Source organism: Cololabis saira, chromosome 17 (assembly GCF_033807715.1).
Source record: "Cololabis saira isolate AMF1-May2022 chromosome 17, fColSai1.1, whole genome shotgun sequence".
Taxonomy (NCBI): domain Eukaryota; kingdom Metazoa; phylum Chordata; class Actinopteri; order Beloniformes; family Belonidae; genus Cololabis; species Cololabis saira.
Window position 1 is genome coordinate 10,016,032 of NC_084603.1, and position 20,077 is coordinate 10,036,108.

Here is a 20,077-nt window from a genome sequence, read left to right on the forward strand (position 1 = left end):
CCTTGTACTAGTCAATATGATTTTCCTTCCATATATATTATTTAAGTACTCATTTTTCATTAATTAGTTAATTTATTTTTCCTTATTATTTATTTATTTATTTACTTTTATATTTATTTATTTATTTTCTTCCTCTCCCTTCATGCAATCTCTTAATAGGAGGTGCGATTGTTTCTCAATCTGATGTACTTATGTTTACATCTGAGTCTGTCATTGTTCTCGTTAAATAAAGGAAAAAGAAAAAATGGAAAAAAAAAAACAAATAAAAACTAGGGTATCAGATCATGTCATGGCAACGAGTAACGTGTCTTCCAATGTGTGATAAGGTCAATCAATAAAAATCATCTGTCTTGACTGAACCGTTTATGTGGTAGTGTCTTACAATAATCATACAATTACTATACATACCGGTATATATAATTACATACAGGTGCATTCAAAGTAGTGCACAACATATCCTGCTTTAAACTTTCCTGATTCATTGCTATATGTTGAAGTACTCAGCAGTATATCAAATCTGTCTTAATTACACCTTAATGTAAAAGTATAAATTCGTATCCTAAGACTAATATATGGTAGACTACCTCAAACATTTATCTCATTACTATTATTATTCAGTTTCTTTCTTTTTTGTATTTAAATACGCTGCATATGTGTGTCATACAGTATTTTCAAATGTGAAAGAACTAAACTTATAAAACTTCAGTTATTTCACCCTTAAGATGGCACGTGAAGGCCTATTCAATGTACAGGCCCTTCTTTGCTGACTCCTAAATGTTAAAAACACAACGGAAGGATAATTTGTATAATGAGGTTGCTATGAGTGACCAAAGCTCTTAAATGGCTTAACTTATATCCAAGACAAGAGCCTATAATAATAAATCATTTACAGTTATTTATATACTTGGTTTCCATGATGCATTGTGATATTTATATATTGCTGGCTTTGTAAAGCTGATAAATGGCAAGCTTTTGTGACTTTGCTCATGCTATATACAGATACATATTCATATGTATGTGTATTCATGTGTGTTTTTTTAGGTTTTTAATATATTCTAATGATTAAAGGAAATTGGAGAAAAAATATATATAGACATTGAATGAAGTGACAAAAATATGTTGGTGTTTTGTGCAGGTGCAAAGCTGGAGCTGAGGCTGGCAGCACTAGTGAAGCACATACACAGTCCACAAGACAGGTTTGGAGGCATGAAGAAAACAGTCATGGGAGTAAGGTATAATTCGTTTTATAACCCAGACTGAAAAAAAGTAATCTCATCTAAAAAAGCTTAGCACAAAGAGTAGGGAAATTTGTGTTTGGTTGATTTTTTCTTTGTTGTGATAATGCTTCTTTGCAATAAATCTTAAACCAACGGAAAACCATTTTTTCCCCTTTAAACTGAGCCACATTTGTAAGGAAAATGTATTTGTGGGTTACGCAGCAGAGCTGAGTATGTGGGTTTTGTGCCCATGGCGAACTTGCCAAGTCCTCTTTGCCACTGCCAAACAGCTTGACTCTTTCACTGAGGGCAGCGTCTCCCAAACTGGAAGAATGAAGCTTGTTGTCATTTGAAGCAATGGCCTGCCTGGATACACTTGTTGGATCGGCTTGGGTATACTGTTTGTGCCTGAGTGACCAATACAATCACATTAGCTGACTTGCAACCCATACTCAGAGCATATGTTTCTGCACACTGTACCAGCAACCTGGATGTGTCATTTCATGCGAGCATTAAGTGCAGGTCCTTTCATTCCACTACTATGTGCTGCACTGTCTCCAGGGCATCTTTGCACAGTCTGCAGCTGGAGGTCTTGTCCGGTGTGGTAGACCCCATCTTTTATCGCTCTTCGGCTTAAGAAGGCCTGTTCTTGTGTTGCCATGATTAATGCCTCCCTGCTGTCCTTTAGTCCAACCTTTTCCAACCACTGGTAAGATTTCTCGATGTCAGCCACTTCTAGGGTTGCCACCTTTCAGAAATAGAAATAAGGGACGCCCCGATTTCAGCAGCGCAGACGCCAAAAAAAGGGACATCCCCAAAACTTCTAAACTGCATAGAAATATATATATTTTATGCAAAAAAAACAAAATGCTTTGATTTCAAGTTTAAAGTGCTTTAATAGCATTGAACTTGCATGACTGTACAGACAGCCAACCATACTAGCAACTGAAATAGCCTCCTATGCTATGTTTGTGTAAAAGTATGGTGTAATATATGGTGTACATAGTGTAAAAGTTAATTTATTTCAATACAACTGAATAGGTGAAACTAATGTATTACATAGTCTCATTACATGCAAAGCAATATATGTTAAACCTTTATTTGTTATAATTTTGATGATTGAGTTTATTGATTTAATAAAATATTCTAATTTTTTGAGATTTTTTATTTGGGGTTTTCATAAAGTGTGAGCCATAATCACCAAAACTATAACAAATAAAGGCTTGAAATATCTCACTTTGAATGTAGTGGGAAATAATACATTTGTTTAAATTTAATTAATTTGTTTGAATTTACTACGAATAAAGTTTTGCAATATATTCAAATTTTCCGACCTTCACCTGTATATTATGACATGAATAAATAAGAGCATAATATGTAGGCTATATTGGTTCAATACGGAACGCAATTTTTAATTCCCAATTACGTAACAATTCCGTATTTCAAGGGACGGGTGGCAACCCTAGCCTTCAACCTGTCAATGGTACATGTCACACATTGGGTTTTCTTTCCATGAAGGGCCCTACTCCGCATCTTCCTTCTCACTGGATAGCTAAACCCTTTCATTTTGCCCCCTCTTGGATAACATTTGAGCACATTTATCCAGCCCGAATGACATTCCGATATCTCCGCTGTATATCCTAGTGAGGTCGATCAGTGAGTCGGTGTCTTGCTCACTCTTGGCATACAGCTTGATGTCATCCATGTAGAGGAGGTGGTTGATCATTGCTTCACTTTTTAACCGGTATCCATAGCCACTGTTTGTGATGATCTGGGGATCTGATGACCATCAGCGGGGACAGAGCATCTCTTTGGTATATGTCGCACTTAGGGTTGCCAACTCCCTGTAAAATAAATAAGGGATACCTCATCGGCAGGGCCGGCCAATCCGATTGCCTTCACCCTTCCTGGCGTGGTGAATTTTTTTTAGCCCCTGTTTTTGTGAGTGAAACGATTTTTTAACTATTTGACTCGAACCTGAATTGAATTAGATGCATATTTTTGAATGCCATGAACACATGGAAAACAAAATATTAACCAGCAATTCACTTACAAAATACAAAATGAACTGAATAAAATAAGTATCTTTCTTAAACATAAACCTGTCCTGCTTAACTTAAAATTGTATAAATTAATATAAAATAATAGAAAGAAAGGAGAACATCCATTCTGTAATAGTGCACATTTTTAGTGCAATAACAAAAGTGAAAAACAAAAGTAGAAAACTTGTAAACATATTTGTGCCTCAAAGGCCATGACTGTAGGCTACAGTTGTAGTAAAACAAAAAAAATAACTGAACTGAAATGAACTCAACAGCTCAATGCCATTTTCCATTGGCATTTTATGACTATTTTTTGACTCTCACAGTAATACGGGACAAAGCGCGTCCCTTTTCAGCTCAATACAGGACGCGTACTTTAGATATGGGACGATTCCGTTTTTCAAGGGACGGTTGGCAACCCTAGTTGCACTTGATGCTGACTTGTGTGAGTTTAGTCTCTAGAGAAGTCTCGTTGGAAATATGGCTTACTGAAGATTTAGATAATCAACTTATTGAATATGTCCCTTTAATTCATTGCTTTGATATATAGCTTTACAAATAATTTGTATTGTTTCATAAATTTGTGCATTATACACAGTACTCGAGTTGAGGGGGGATGAGGGGGGGTGGCATCCCCCCTGAAATAAAAACGGTCAAAATTATCCCCCCCTGTAAAACTGCCAACCCCCCTTTCCATCCCTTATGTCATTTGATCAATGAATGTGATTTTACTGCTATTTCAACATTTAGAGTCATCACCAGAAAAATAACTTATTTGACAATTTTCACCTGTTTCAAGTAAATTTTCACTTGAAATAAGTAGAAAAATCTGCCAGTGGGACAAGATCTATCTTCTTATTACAAGCAATAAAATATTGTTCCACTGGCAGATTTGTCTACCTATTTCAAGTGAAAATCTACTTGAAACAGGTGAAAATTGTTGTTTTTTCCAGTGATGAGTCTTGTTTTAAGTGTAATAAGATTTTTTTTACTAAAATGAGACATTTTAACTAGAAATAGGACAAATATTCATATTTTGAGTTTTTGCAGTGATCCATTTTACTTATCCTGTGAAGGACAGAATCATATTGATTTGTTCAGAAAACTGTTTTTTTATTGTTGTGTTTTGATATATTTGATGTAAGCCCAGTGGATATTTAAAGCTTACAGAAGGCTGCATTTAACTGCTGCTATGTCATTCCTGCAGTATTTCTGAAGGTGTTTTGGTGCTATTATTTGTAATATATTATATTTTTTGTATTCAGCACAAATTATCTGTCCCCATATGATAAAATCCACCATCCCCCCTGATTTCTTTTTACAACTCGAGTACTGATTATACAATGAAAGTTTGAACAACCAACCAAATTCTGCCCTGGTACTACACCTCCCAGAATGCACTGCGCCTCACTTCCTGCTACGTATGTAAACAGCGCGTAAGTCCCGCGATGATCGTGGTCCGCACGAGTGCCTGTTATTAAAGTCATTTTAAAGGATTCGCTTCATTTTTACATTATATTTTTGCGCGCATAGATATATTACTTTTTCGAGGGAGTGGAGCTGATGTTTCCTATAATTTTGACCATCCTAAACACGTGTAATACATTCTTCAGCACGACCGTCAGATTTTAGGGCTAAATTATCAGCCTTTCTTCACATTTTTCCTCGGGAAGTAAATACTGCAAGACTCAAGTCATGAGTAGGCAGGAAGGTGAGTCCAGCTTTCAGACGTTTTCAGAGGGGGAAAAACCAAATACCGGGTTAGCTTACTGTAGCTAGTAATTTGCATTTTAATACTATCATTTAATAAGTTTAATTGATCATGTAGGCCTACATGTTATAGATGCGTGTTGCTTCTCCAAAACAGGGTCTGATTTGAGCATCAGTTTGAATTACTTGCACACTTGGACAATCCTGAAGAAACAAGCGTGCCAAAGTTTGAACACCCCCAAAGCCACCTTTAATCTTATGTTTTTGTCAAAACATTATTTAAAATAAATAATAGTGGGTCTTAGTATTTGGCAAATACAAGCTCAGACAAACTGTCATAAATAACTTGCAGCTGGCATTTTCTGTATGGTTTTATCAGTCTCATGTTTTCATGGAGGAATTTTGGTTCATGATCTTTTGCAATATTGCTTAAGTTAATTTAGGTTTTGGGCTATTATACAGGTATCCTAAGGTCCCACCACAGCATTACAATCGGGTTGAGGTGTGGACTTTAGGCTAGTCCAAAACCTTGAATATGTTTTTGTTTTTTTCTTTTCTTTTTTAGCCAATCTAATGTAGATGTACTGGTGTGCTTTAGGTCATTGTGCTGATTCGGCACCCAGTTTTGACAAAGTTATAACTACAATTGTGCTCCCACCTTCTTTTTAGGCAAAATACGCTGTCGTCTGGCTGTTTCAACCAAGTAAAGCATATTTTTTCAGTCCTGGACTTCATCATTTAATATTCCCAGTGTGGCCTGTGTGGTCTAAATTGTGTGAAGTGTATCTCTTGCTTTATTTTATTGTTGTTATTATAATTTTGCATTCCTTGAGTATTCCATTATCACATCACAAAAATCCACTCCAGGAAGGATTATCAACTGCCTTAAATCGTTTTCATTTGTGAATAATGTTTTTCATTGCAGAAAGTTAATCTCCAAAATGTTTAAAAGCATTTTATAACCATTTTCAGATCGGTATGCGACAACATTTGCTTCTCTAACACCATTGCTTATGTCTTCCCCTCTTGACATTGTGTTAACGCACAGCTGAACCCTCCAAACCAGTAAACTACCAAAATATCTGGGTCTGTCCACCTGCTGATGATCAGGTTATCAAGGGCTGATGATTACTAGTACCTCGGTGCATTATGCCTGTTAAATCCTATAAAAGCATTAAGGGGAGACTTAGTATTGCCAACACAATTGTATTATTATTCATTATTATTTAATATGACAAGAGAAAAAAGTTAATTAATTTAACTAAATGCAAATGGACTGCATTGAACTTTGCAATTTTTTGTTTGTTTTCCACGTCAAGTGCTTTGAGATTATGTTGTTATAAACTGGCACTGAATCAAAAAACAGAGGTGAGGTGAATTTTAACAGAATTAATTTAAAGTAGAAAAGTTTTTGCACACCGGATATGCAGAAAGGTGTGTCGGAGGAGGAAAGCTGCAGCCAATCTAAAAAGAAAACTCCCGCACACCTTCTTCTCACCAGACTAGTGTTTTATTGGGCCAACGTTTCGGTCATTTACCTTTCTCGAGGCATCAAACAGATCAGAACCAAAGCTTGTCTATTATAGGCTGGTAGGCCTATGTGGTCCAATCAGGCGCCGCCACACCTACACCTGAGCCCCTTCAAACAACGTCACATACTGAAGTACAGTCAGTATGTATCACCAAAACACAGGGGAAAAAAAACAAACACCCACAATGTGCATGCATGAAATACATATACTTTTTAAACAGAATTAATTTAAACAGAAAATGTTTCAGCTATAAAAAAGACAACAAAAATGTTACATGTCTGAGGTTGTATTTGCCTAATACTAAGATATTTTACTAGTTAGTTACTAAAGTGTTCAACATGACTGTATGGATGACACAAAGTGTGTGTCACATTTTGAGTCAATGTATGTGTGAATCTGTTGGTTTAATTACGTTACTGTGCTATACAGTAAAATAATTACTTAATTATTTCAACAGGCCAATAATTCCTGTTACTGGTTTATGAGAGACAGAATGATCTTCAGCATTGTTAAAATTAATCTAAAGTTTCTTTAATTTGCTAGCCTCAGTTCATAGAAAAGGACAGCAGCCCAAGGTTTTTATTTCTGAACTTCTTATATTAATACCATCGTATTTGTTCTGTGTTTTTTTTAGGTGAAAGATGTTTTCGGAAACATACTGATGCAGCACAGGAGCGTGATTCCAGTGCCAGTCTGTCCTCACCTGTCATTGTCGCCTTCAAAGGTTACTACCCCCTCAGCATTTTCACTCCCCTTTTCACCCATGTAATTAAGTTTTGTTTTTTTTTGTGTTAAATTTTAAGCCTATCTCTCTGTCTATGAAGTTTTCCAACAGGAGCTTGACACCAAGCACGACAAATACGAGCGTCTTGTCAAGATCAGTCGAGATGTCACGATAGAGAGCAAGAGGATCATTTTTCTTTTGCACAGAGTGACCAAGTATGTTTCACGATGAGCTGCCGAAATATGAAAGATCAATGGATTTCATTTCTTAAATTTTACCTATGTTTAGTGCGGGGGTTTGCTTTTAAATTTAATATAATGACCTTGATTAAAATAATAATAGCTCCCTAGAAGCATTTTCAGCACAACAGTGTATTGTCCAGAATGCAGATGTTATTTACGATTTTATTTAGTGTGGATAGGAAGTTTAAAGTGTTTAAAGTCATCAGTTGAAGGATAAATGACAGTTTAGTGTAACTTACCCGTGAAAGAGAGCATCACGTGTAGATATAATCATCTCAGGGGTTCCTGCTGCGGTAACCAGTTAGAGTATTTCTTGATCTCCATTTCCGTTGTTTTTGAAGCGTTCCAGATGTGGAGAGCGTTCTGAACGAAGCAGACGTGAGGCTGGACGGCGTGAGGCAGAAGATCGGTCAGATTGCTGAAGAGCTGCGGGGAGACGATATTTATCAGTTTCACAGAGCTTTCACTCCAGGTGAGGTGTCATGTGCCTTGTAAAATAAATATATGGATAAATAAACAGCGCCTTATTATAATTAGAGTGACTATTTTACCATCTAGTAATGACGATCATTGCAAAGGTGTTAAAGTCTAAATTGTGTTTAGTTTAAAATGATCTGTCAACAAAACAATCCTTTGTGCATGAAAGAGGTGCAAGTGTCATAGGGAAACAAATAAAAACACTTACAAAAGCCACACATTTTTTTTGCATGGAGAGATTTGGTGTTATACGATTTATAGCTTTATAATAAACATATTTTCACTCCTAAAGCCGACCTGTGATATTTATCCTCACTGACGCTTTTGAACTGGTCAAATCGTTGTTTCAGTTCCCTCGTTTGACCAGTCAGATTTATGACGACAAGACTCCTAAGATGGCAGAGAGAAGGGAGGTTTCCAAATACTGATTCGTCCGAGCGTAAGACCGCTTTCCACTTCACCTCAGTCCATTTTAAATCCGCCTTGACTTGGCTGTGAGTGTGCGCTGACAGTGCTTTTCAGAAATGTTCCCAAACCCTTGCGCTGATTCCCACAACAGAATCGTCTCTGTTTTTAATGCAGTGAACCCCGAGGGCCTTAAATTATTAGTCTTTCAGAATTAGTTTTTAGCTTCGTCTGTCCTGCACAAAGAGTTCTCTCTGGTCACGTTTCACTCAGGTAATTTTTTATTCAACTTAATTAGCTGTGAGATTTTCTTTCACATGATTTTTTTTCTCTTATTCTTGTCTAAGCTTTTTAAGATATATATTTTTGAATGAAATGCAACCCCCCCCCCCCCTCTCCAAAAAACAAAAATCTCCATGGGGTTTGAACTGTTTTATAAAGGTTTTATGTATCGAGTATGTTTTTGACACAACACTGGAAACAAGCTGCAGACAAGAATATAAATAAAAAAGCTTAACACAGAAATCACTGCAGGGTATCTGTCATGCATTTCTGTCTTGCAGGGCTGTAGATGTATGCAAACTGGTCAGGGCATAATCAGTAATGTTAAATACTTAATTAATAACGAATCTGAGATACAAGTTATGATCTATATATATATATATATATATATATATATATATATATATATATATTGTATATTTAGTTAACGGATGAATACACTTGGGCAGTTTTCTCTCCCCTCACAGACATATTTGGAGCTGCTGATGGTGTGAGAGCATGACCTTGCTTCAGGCCTGGATATGAAGGGCACACCCTCTGATAAAGTTGTTTTGTGACTAGCACCAGTACCAGTTTTTGTTAGCGTAGCCACAATGTCTGCAGAGTTTGGAGAAAAACATCAGTGGGAATGAAAGTAAGCTGTTATCTAGCAGTTGGAGGAAGTCATTTTTAGATTGTGGTCACTCAGGAATCACCGCTGCATCCTCCACGACGTGACCAGTGGCAGTTTCCACCAATTAGTGGTTTCATTTTTTTTTTCCCCTCTTTTTTTTTTTTCAAAACTTATTAGATTGCGCCTGCACTCGCTGCATTGGTTCCCCAGATAATCTTGGCTGGAGGAGAATTCTCCAGGCATGTGTAATGGGCCTGTTTTTTTTTTTGTTGTTGTTTTTTTTATATAAGGACCATCAAAGATGTTGTGGGCTTATTTTGAGCTGCTACTGATAACAGCGCAGCGCGGTACTTTGATGAGCTCTTCAGCTGGACTGCAGCATCAGGACGTGCAAATCGGCAAGACGTGCACTTTTCCCATGAGTTACCTGCAAATCGGTGCAGCCCTCCCGAGGTCAAACATTAAGTGCAATTAGTCTTTAATCCTCAGTCGACTCAATGCATACGATCTCTTCCATATACTTTCTCAGACATCCAGTATTTATGTAGTTTTTTTTCTTTTTTCCAGAAGAAGTTTTTCCAGCTTTGATCCAGACACACTCTACACACACTCAGCCCTGAACTTTTCCATATGCAGTGCCAGTAAAATCTCCACTAGATCCAGTTGGTTTTCCCCTTAGTCATTGTTTGGACACTCACCCCACTTAGGCTTTCCCAGGCCAAAGGTAACCGCCGCTTCAGAGTGAATAAAACAACCAGCTCCTGGCAGTAAACTCAGGAAACTCAGACTCCTGCCTGCCTGCGTTGAAGCTTGCGTAACCTTTTTATATCGTATCCTGTCCACCTTAGATTGTGTTGCATTCTCCTAAAGTCGGAGGAACAGCTGTGAGTCACTCGCATCATTTACATGTGGCTCTATAAATATTAAACGGGTGAAAAAACTAAATAGCCTAATAAAAGCCGGGGGGCTGGACCTGCATTTTTATTATGGGTAATATAATAACAAGAGTATAAGGTCCTTCTAATAAGGAGTTAAATTGAAAACCATGTCAGTTAGTGTCATGTGAAGCAATGAAATTGCTCTCTGCTTGAGTGGAAACTGAGATCATGCACACGCATCGCCCAGAGTAACGTGTTACACATTATGTCTGCACGTGGTGTAAATGTCGTCAGCGGGTATATCCAAGGCTGTTAAAGACTGACCACGTATCCACAGATTTCGGCATCGCATGCACAGGCAGTCCTCTGTGTGCACGGCGTTAGACTGTAGATATTTGAACGCAGTCTCCAACCGGGGCATCTACACATCTTTGGTCACAGCTATTGAATCCATCCATTTAAAGCTGAAAGAGAAAGTATAATGCTAAGAAACGAATGAGAAAAACCACTGAAGGCAACAGAGTAGATGTTCGCAGCATCATTACACATGATCTGAGATGTTAGGTTGTATGGGGTGAGTTTGGGATGAAGCCCCTCCGTATGTGCAGCGCGTTGCCGGGACATAGGAGGCCCTTTGAAGTTCAGCCGCTGCCCCAAAAGTAAACTTCAGACACAAAGTCTTCCGTCCTGTGATTATTTGATTGTTGTCTACTCTGGAGCTGAAAACAAGTGAGGGCTCATCTCAGCCGCCACAAAAAAAGAATCACTGCTGTTTTATCAAACAACAGAGACGGGAAACGGCTTCTATTTGAATGATTATCTTCATCTGTGATCTACAAATAATGCAGTGATTACCGGTATACATGTGCTCTGCTCATCGGGTTCATGCATTACCTTATTTTTTGTAATTTGAGTGTTTTTATTTGTTTGAAATTGCAAATGAACGTGTTTAATTAAGCATGTCAACGCATCAAACATCTGCATGTACCTGCGAACGTCTTGTAACTTATTTTATCTGTGTTTTGTGCTGCAGGTATACAGGAATATGTGGAGGCCGTTTCTTTCCAGCACTACATCCGTCACCGCGGCCTCATCAGCTTGGAGGAGATCAACGCCAGGCTGGTGTTCATGAGACCAGAGAAGGCGGATCCAAAGGTACATTCCACCACGACCTTATGACCTGCCAATGTCACGCCGTCTCCTATAACATAACTGACTCTGTCAAGTTGATATCATGTTTTTGTTATTTTTATTTTTCAAAAGATTAGCGTTAGTTTTGGGAAATGCATCATCTTTTTTCATGCTGCGAGTTCGGTGGATACTTCTACTCTGATCAGGGTTCGTGATGTCACAGACACGCTGCCTGAGCTGCTGACTGACATGTTTCCAAAACCGTGTGACGCGTAACAACATGACAGAGTTTTTTGGGGTCAGTTGTCACTTCAGTCGCTATGATTCAAATTTTGAGGCACAGAAAATCATGTTATTTTTAGAAATTGAACCTGACTGATCCAGTATTGTTGTCAGGGGGCAAAGTCGTTATTGATGGGTCAGATCTATTTTGAAATCACGGCACTGAAACCTTTAAGTTCACTGTTGCAGTACCTCTGCTTGATCCATCGTGTTCGGGTGAAATGTTATTCTTTTTAACTTATATGAAGAGTTACATAATGCAAATGTTTATTCTTCTACAGATTTTGCACATTTTATTCAATTTGGAAGCAACAACAACCAGAATGGGTTATCAGGGGGGATGTTTCTGAATGTGATCAGAACTATTAAACAAATCAACCTTTAAAGGAGCATGAGGCAGGATGAGGCAGGATTTATGAAATAAATTCGTATACGTTTTAAGTTTTCTAGTAATAATGTCAGATGAAGCGTTCCAAACCAAAAAGAATGAGCCCTCTAGTGTATCTCTCCGTTGCCTTGAACAGGCTGTGTGCTGCAAAATGTGTTGCAATTCCAGGCCCGAATTTCCTGCGCTGTTTTGCGGATGTGACGTCACATGACGCTGCATGCGCGTTCTCCCCGTTGTCCCGTGCCGGTGTCGCTGTTGGCTGCAGTACCCCCGACGGCCGTCGTGGTGAAGGGTGGCGCTAGAGAGTCTCATTTCTTAAAAGGAGCCTCATGCTCCTTTTTAAGAAAACAAATTTGTATGTTAGCTTTTACATTTTTCTTTCTCCCAAAATGGTGATAACTACTTCCAAGGGTTCTCACGTTGTGTTGCTTTGCCATTCGTGAGTCATCAGGTCTTTTTTTTTCCTTCAATCCCCCTCACAAAGTCACTGACTGAAGCGACGTGACCAGTTCAACTGGAACAGCTGGCCGGCGAGCCGGCAGCCTCTGGCCCGGGGGGCTTTCCCAGCACCGAGCCAAAGCCGAGCCGGGCTCGGTGCTTTCCCGTTATCACGTCCAGTGCTTCACTGAGCCGCTCCAGGCTGCACCGGCCTCCCCATCTCTGGCCCTGTGTTTTTTGCCCCCCCCCCCCAAGCAGAGCTGAATGGTGCTGGAGCTGCTGTGTTTCATTGCTCTTCTTATTAACTATGTTCAGGACAGGCTTGATTCACTTGCAGCTGCTGTTAGCATTTGTCACAGATGCAGCATCCTCGGCCGTCTCCGAGCATTTACTTGCTTCCTTTCACTCAGTGCTTAGCGGTGACGATGCCTGCACTCAGTTTATTGAAAAGATTTGTTCATCAAATCATCCATAATTGCAGATCGTACTGAATCACGGCTGAGCAGTTTGTGTTTGTCTCATAACACAACGACCTTCACCAGTCCAGGCTCTTCAGCAAACACTTCAGATTCCTCTCAAAAGTGTTTCCTCCGTGACGCAACGCTCTGGCCGGGTCATAGAGGCCGTCCAGTGGGGCGGTCGAGGGCAGGAATTACTTTTCTGTGAGCAGGTTGAAACCAGCGGTGATTAGCATGTTTCAGCTTTGGCTTTGTAGAAAGCAGCCAAATAAACCTCAGCTGGGGTCCTGTGCCCCCCTCCTCTGCAGCTGCCCACCTCCTGCTTGTTTGATGTCCTCTTATTAGACATTAAACGGCTTGAATCTCAGTAATTAGGGCCCGAGCACTTACAGTGCGAAGGCCCCATTGTATCTGTAGGGGATGTTCTCGTTTTTTTATTTTACTCGTTTTGATTTTTCCGATGAAATGAGGGCCTTTTTGCCCCTCTAAACGTGGCCCAAAAGTCACCGAATTTTGCACGCAAGCCAGGCCTGGCGAAAAATGTGATATTTAATGGTTTGTATTAATGGGCGTGGCAAAATGGCTCAACAGCGCCCCCTAGAAAACTTTGTGCCTCAAGCCCCACAATACGGTTTGGCGTACATGCACGAAACTCGGTACACACCTGTATCATGTCGCAACTTAAAGAAAAGTCTCTTGGCGCCATGTCGAGAAACCGAACAGGAAATCGGCCATTTTGAATTAATCGTGTCATTTTGGCGCAATTTATGCCATTTCGTCGGCCGTTAATGCGTCCCGAACCGTAACGTTCACCCAGGTGTGTTATACATCAAAATGTGCGTCTCGATCCTGCCACGATGCGCATTACTTTTCTCAGTCAAATGCGTTACCGTGGCGACGATAGACACCAAAAAGCACGCCCCCCCCATCATCTGATTGGTCCATATTTGATAGTTCCTACTTTCTGCCATAACTTTTGAATGGTTTGACATAAAGAGTCGTGGGTGATGTCATCGGACTTAGTTTTGAGTCCTTGACTTTTATTGAAGAAAATTGCACGTGCGAGGGCCCGTTCATCGCTGCTTGCAGCTTCAATTGTACTTGTATTAGATAAAAATGCTCTGTGCTTTAAGAGGAATCTTGTGTAGAAGGTTTGCAGGAATATCAGTGTGATTTATGTACATTTGTTGCTGCTTTCATATCAGGACACAGGTGAAGCTCCACCTCCGGGAACTCAGGTTCTGAGCTTCCACGTGACTCCATCCGATTACCTGCTGGGCATAGCCGACCTGACGGGCGAGCTCATGCGCATGTGCATCAGCAGCGTGGGCAACGGCGACATGGACACGCCCTACCAGCTGAGCCAGTTCCTGCGCCAGATCCACGACGGGTTCTCCTACATCGGGAACACGGGCCCGTACGAGGTGTCCAAGAAGCTGCACACCCTTCGCCAGAGCCTGAGCAAAGTGGAGGACGCCTGCTACACCCTGCGAGTGCGCGGCTCTGAGATCCCCAAGCACATGCTGGCTGACGTCTTCTGCAGCAGAGCCGCCCTCCTGGACCCCGAGGAGGGAGTGGTTTAACCCCGCGCCACCGCTGCCACAGCTCTGTGTGCCGTCATTGTCTTCTCAGTGTTCCTCTAACATGATGTTTGCATTTTTATTTGATTTGAAAGATGTTGTTTTTTTTTGACATTTTCGGTAATGTAGTGTTTTTCTTATTCTCAATAATAGTGGTGTTACAATAGACAATGTTTTTGTTCTTCGATAATGATCTGATGACTTCAGTTGTTTCGCATGAATAAAGGTTCTGTGCCAAATATGCCATGCTCTCCCAGACTTTAAGCTGCTTTGATAGCGTGTGTTTATTTTATTTTCTCCCTGCCCTCCCCTCTCTATCACACACAGATAATCTAAGGTGGAACCACTGGCTGCCTGCTCCAACCACACGGTGTGTAGTAGGAACATGCAACCTTTGTACATCGGATGACACACACACAGACGCAAACAACCTTTTGCCTCCTCATTCTACGCTCTTTAAACACTCCTCTCCACACCGCAGTGACGTAAATTCAAAGTAAGGGGTCGGGGCATGCAGGGGATTATTCCTGGAAGAAAGCTGATATCCTCCTGCTTTTTCCTCCTCACCTGATGGTCTTCATTTAATGTTTGAGGAGTTGGGAAACAGCTCTCGTGTTTATGGTTCGCCTGAAGTGGGGACTGTTTAACTTAGAGCCATTATAATAGATATATATGTTTTGGGTTTAGGGTTAAACAAGTTAAATTGTTAGGTTAATTAGAAAGAGTTACCTTGAACCAACATTTTCAAAGTTCTACCTCTTTAAGTTTCCTACTTCGTACACCTTCGTGATTAAGAACAAAACAAAACAAAAAAACTTACGACAACTTTTTATTTTGTGTGTATTATGAGGTTTTCTGTGAGAAAATGATGTTTGTCACTCACCAGATTGAGAACCTTGATAGACGTTGCTGTTCATGTAATGTAAGTCCGCCACCTGCTGGCCAAGTTTGGCACTACACTTGACCTCCCACAGCAGACCATGAAAGGCTTCTCTGCATTTTCTTGTGATTTAGCAGAACAAAATTATTTTAAGGAAAGGATTGTTAAGGAAAACTGAAGCATAAAAATTACCGACTGAAAATGTTCTTTTTTTTAACGAATCGAACAAAGGTTTAGACGCCAAATGCTTTCAGGAATAATGTGGAGACTTTTCAGAGAAAACTTAAGCAAGATTTAAAAAAAATAAAAAAAACAACAACCCTTAAGTAAATTAATGTGATTACTTTTTCTTTCAGACATTTCCTGACAAAAACTGCATATACTGCAGGATGTGGGAGAGATGCATTGGGAAACAAATATTTAGGAACACATATATAGAATAGACACTTTTTCATTTGAACAAAACCATGTGCATCAAACATAAAAGTTGAGATGCTAAATGCAGGCTGGATGAATAAAAGCAATACTTTATAAAAGGTACAATCATTTCATTGTAGCCTTTGGTATTTGGAGTCTCGCTCAGTTCTGCTGTTTTATATCGTTTTAGTTGTGATTTGCTGCTGCTCTTTTTCTTTTGGATTCTTGTTTTTGAAGCAGTTTTAGCAGCTAGTCCATTTGTCAGCTTCATCTGTTGTACGAGTCTGTTAAGTTTTTCTGTTTTCCTCTTGATGGCTCTTCTCACTTTCTGCATTTTGGGTTTTGGATTATTTCTGATTTCTTGCTGTATGATTGTTTTTCTTGGTGTTTTAATAAAGTGGTGTGTTACTCCTGCCTTCAGACTCCTTAAAGCGCACCATTCCTAACAAAAATTAGTAGATGGAAAAATCTAATGAAGGGAATAGCTGAAGTTAGACAGAGGATCGATGTTGAGGAAGAAATTGAAGTTTTACTTTTGCGTTACGCCCGTAGTTCTTTGTTGTGCTTTGTTTGTTGTCATGGTTGAAGCCTCATCACCACTTTACTTGACATGTGAGGTGTGTTTTCTTCAGAAGGTTTTCCCCTGGCAGCCAAACACTGTGGTCACAAGCCTCCATCCAACTACAAGCAATTGGCTGTTTCTTTCTGCTAAAACACATAAGTACATAAAACTTTTAACAGCAGGCAGGTGATGTCAGTCTGTGCTGCCTAATACAGTCCAATTCCTTCGTCCATCATGCTCCGCTGTCCTTTGAACACATTTTTATCTTGTAGTCCTGTCTGACAGCCTGCCAGGCTGAATGAAAGGAGCCTTTGCAAGTGTGTGAACAGGATGAAAAGATCCAGCTCTATGTGGGGTCTGAGCTGCCGCTTTCCTCCTCCCATGGATCAGTGCAGAAATAACTTAACAGTTAAGTAGAGACAGCCATGTGGTGCCATCATGTAAAAAGTATAAAATATGTATGTATATATAATAAATATTTATTACGGACTCAGAAGGTCCACACACATCCAACATACACAAACACACAACCATTACATACTTTAGAAAAAAAAAAACTTTTCACCACTGTACCGAAAAAAAGGTGCAAAGCTATCATGCCGGTGCTTTCGAAGCCTGGATGTGAACCGATAGCCCATCATAGGGCTGGTTACGGCCATAATGATGCTATTTTCTGTCATATCCAGTCGACACAAAATTAAACATCTTTCGTAACAGTGCCTGACATGTTGGTACATTAGAGGACACAAATAACTGGCTGGCACTGTGCCACCTAGGAACATATATATGTATATAGTTTATAGTTTATTAAGAATCCCCATTAGCTGGTACCGTAGTAACCAACTAGTCTTCCTGGGGTCCACAAAGAACAACAACAAAAATATAAAACAGTCAATCACATCATCCACAGTATATCATACATTTACAAATACAATTATAAAATATCTGATGTAAAAACACTTAAGACAAACATTTAGTAATTTTTATGAACCTAAAATTCATTTGCACTAAACACAAAACGGAACCATTCGACATACAGCCAAGTCAACATTATAATCTAAAAAAAAATAAATATATATATATATACACAGTATACATATATATACATATACATAGAAAATCTCACATCTTCAGTTACTTTGGGGGGAAATAAAAGTACTGTTAATACTTTATTACTCAAATATATTGAGAGTTTTGAGGTATATATATATTGAAACATCAATATCAAGTCACTGAAATCTACACTATAAAAAAAGTAAACAAAAGTTCTGCAGGGCTGGATTTAGTCTCCAGGCCTCTTCTACTGCTTAACAGAAAAACATGTAAAAGCTACAGCTCATAATATATATTATTAAATATAATATATATATATATAATATTATATATTTATGTTAAAAAAACATGAGACTAACATGTAAGCTTTATCTAACCAGAAATACCTAAAGAATGACAACTATGTTTACATATGTTATATTATTTATATATATATATATATATATATATATATATATATATATATATATATATATATATATATAGCTTTAGCCTTTTATAACAAGTGTCACAAACATGATGAGCCTTTGATAATCGCCTCCTCTTGTTGATCTGAAACGGTCTTAAAGTTAATCATGCATCAACACAAGCATTTGCAGCGTTTAATCCGGTTGTGTGCCCGCTGCAGCTTCCCTAGGCTGTTTCAGAGCTGTTTCCTAGTGTTTCCTAGGCTGTTTCCTAGGCTGTTTGTGTCCTCCGCGGGTGCGAGCAGTCTGGAGGAGTCTGGAGTCAAATTCCTGACCACGTCGGAGCTCCTCACGCACGACGCATGACGCAGGGGGCGCAACTAACTAACTAACTGACTAACGGATCCCTGATCGATGTGCCAGCACCCGGGCTCGTCTCGGCTCCCAGTCCGGCGAGAACTCCCCACCATTGGCTGTTGTTTTTCCTCCTTTTTTCTTTTTCTTTCTGCTGTGGAGAATAATGACACGAGGACCATCTTTTCCTCTCCAGACCGCCTGTTGACGCGCAGCGCAGCCCACTTGTTTCGCCGCAGAGGAAGAAGAGGACAAATCTGATCTGATGAGCAACCCAAAGACTTTTGGGAGGAAATAATAGTTTTGAACAAAAGATTTGGAGCCAAAGCAGCTTTCATACATTTAGAAGTGGAGAGGAAAAAAAAATCAACAACCCCAAAAACAGCATGGGTTTACTTTCCATAACGGAAATGAGCTCAGTGAGTCTGCCTGGCTCCGGGTTTCCTTAAACATGGTCGATGAAAGTCTGTGATACCGGGATCTGATCTCTCTCTGACTACAAACTGCTGCTCTTCAATGACAAGATGTTTGCTGGACTGATGGGACTGAAATGTCCCAATAACTCACTGTTTCACCACTGCGAAGTCACTGAAGGTAAAGACGCAGCTTTGTTTTAAACTTCTCTCACACAACACTTGATCGTTTTCAGACACTTCACCAGTAACCTCACACCACTTTGTCAAATAAAATAACAATAATCCTAATGATGATGATGTTGATGGGGATGATTCTGACAGGAAAGCAAAGGGATCCTGGTGTAAAGTACATGTAAAGCAGCGAAACAGAGCACAGATATCAGCTATTATTACAGACACAATAGTGTGAGTGACTCCCAAATGAAAGCTAAGCTCAATACAAAAACAATATGTTTCTTTCAGTCATGCAATGGCTACTTCCCTTGACTGAGCTGCAGTATTTGGGGGATGTCTGAGGAGGTTCCCATGCAGACACCCAGGTCACAGAGGTCAAAGCAAGGGCGTAGGTTTGGTCTCAACATTGGTAGGGAAGATATAACAGCATAACCTGCATGTACACTATTTGCTGGGGACGGGACATTAATAAGACCAAACAGATTGGGTTAACGAGGGTCAGGACTACATTTGTCCCGAATATGAACCTAATTAATTGATAGGCTAAATGATCAATGCAAAATAAATCTGTATTGACTTATACTAACTTTCATGTGTATTGGTTCACCTGATACACTGTTCCATTCAAACCTTTGTTTTCAAAAACTACTAAAGAAACATTTTGAAAACCTGTCGAAGTTCCAGGATTTTATTAGCAATTTAAATTGCAGTATTTTAACATAACTTAAATTATATTAACAAACATACACAATAAATGTATTAATTGTACTTATTAATAATCTCTTAACTATCCAGAATGCAAAAAATAAACATTTGTCTAAGACCATCAGCCAATCAAACGTACGTTTGAGGAAAAAAAAAATGGGCCGGCAAATTCAGCAAGTGAAAAGCGGTAAATGCAAGTCTGAATATAATAAAAATAATTCACTTAATAATGTCAATTCTATCCTTACAACATTTGGGAAGACAATCTAAATTACCTATATATCTTAACTCATTATATAATGCAAATAATGTTGCTTAAAAGTTGGTGGGGACAATTTGAGCCTCCTGAAAAGTTTGTAGTGTTATGTCCCTACCATCCCTATGCAAACCTACGCCCTTGGGTCAAAGGCTCCCGACTGGACAACTTCTAGTAGTGACCTACTAAATGATAGGTTGAAATGAATAATTCATATCTCTGTGAATGTGTGGAGAAGCAGAGATGGTTTTGTGATGACATGCTCCTACCTAACTGGCTCCTTGACATCCTGCAATGTCTGTGATCTAGTTATGTCCAGATAGGGGGGTCCTACTGGGAGCCACATCTTCTGCTCTGTAGCACATGAAGGATTGAAGTTACTGCAACCAAGTCCCCCTCCAGGGGGTTCTTGTTCAGTCTTTATCTCCATAAAACCTTCCACAAGTCTAAGGAG

General features: G+C 39.4%; 2 protein-coding genes across 6 annotated transcripts in view; both read left to right on the forward strand.

Annotated features, from left to right (window-relative positions):
* The first annotated feature begins 4,687 nt into the window (after nucleotides 1-4,687).
* Nucleotides 4,688-15,673, forward strand: tsnax (translin-associated factor X). Its single transcript, XM_061745540.1, has 6 exons — nucleotides 4,688-4,970; nucleotides 7,136-7,225; nucleotides 7,326-7,440; nucleotides 7,809-7,939; nucleotides 11,156-11,277; nucleotides 14,025-15,673. The coding sequence occupies exons 1-6, from the start codon at nucleotides 4,955-4,957 to the stop codon at nucleotides 14,400-14,402; spliced, it is 852 nt and encodes a 283-aa protein (XP_061601524.1). The 5' UTR covers nucleotides 4,688-4,954; the 3' UTR covers nucleotides 14,403-15,673.
* Nucleotides 15,674-17,923: 2,250 nt separating this feature from the next.
* The window catches only part of disc1 (DISC1 scaffold protein), a 67,792-nt gene continuing 65,638 nt past the window's right edge, over nucleotides 17,924-20,077 (forward strand). For 2 of the 5 annotated variants that reach the window (XM_061746078.1, XM_061746077.1), the window contains exon 1: nucleotides 17,926-18,666. In XM_061746078.1, coding sequence (XP_061602062.1) covers nucleotides 18,597-18,666 — 70 coding nt within the window. In that variant the 5' untranslated portion in view covers nucleotides 17,926-18,596. Of the gene's footprint in view, nucleotides 18,667-20,077 lie in introns of all 5 variants that reach the window. The other 3 variants (XM_061746075.1, XM_061746076.1, XR_009784406.1) reach the window with 2 other exon arrangements.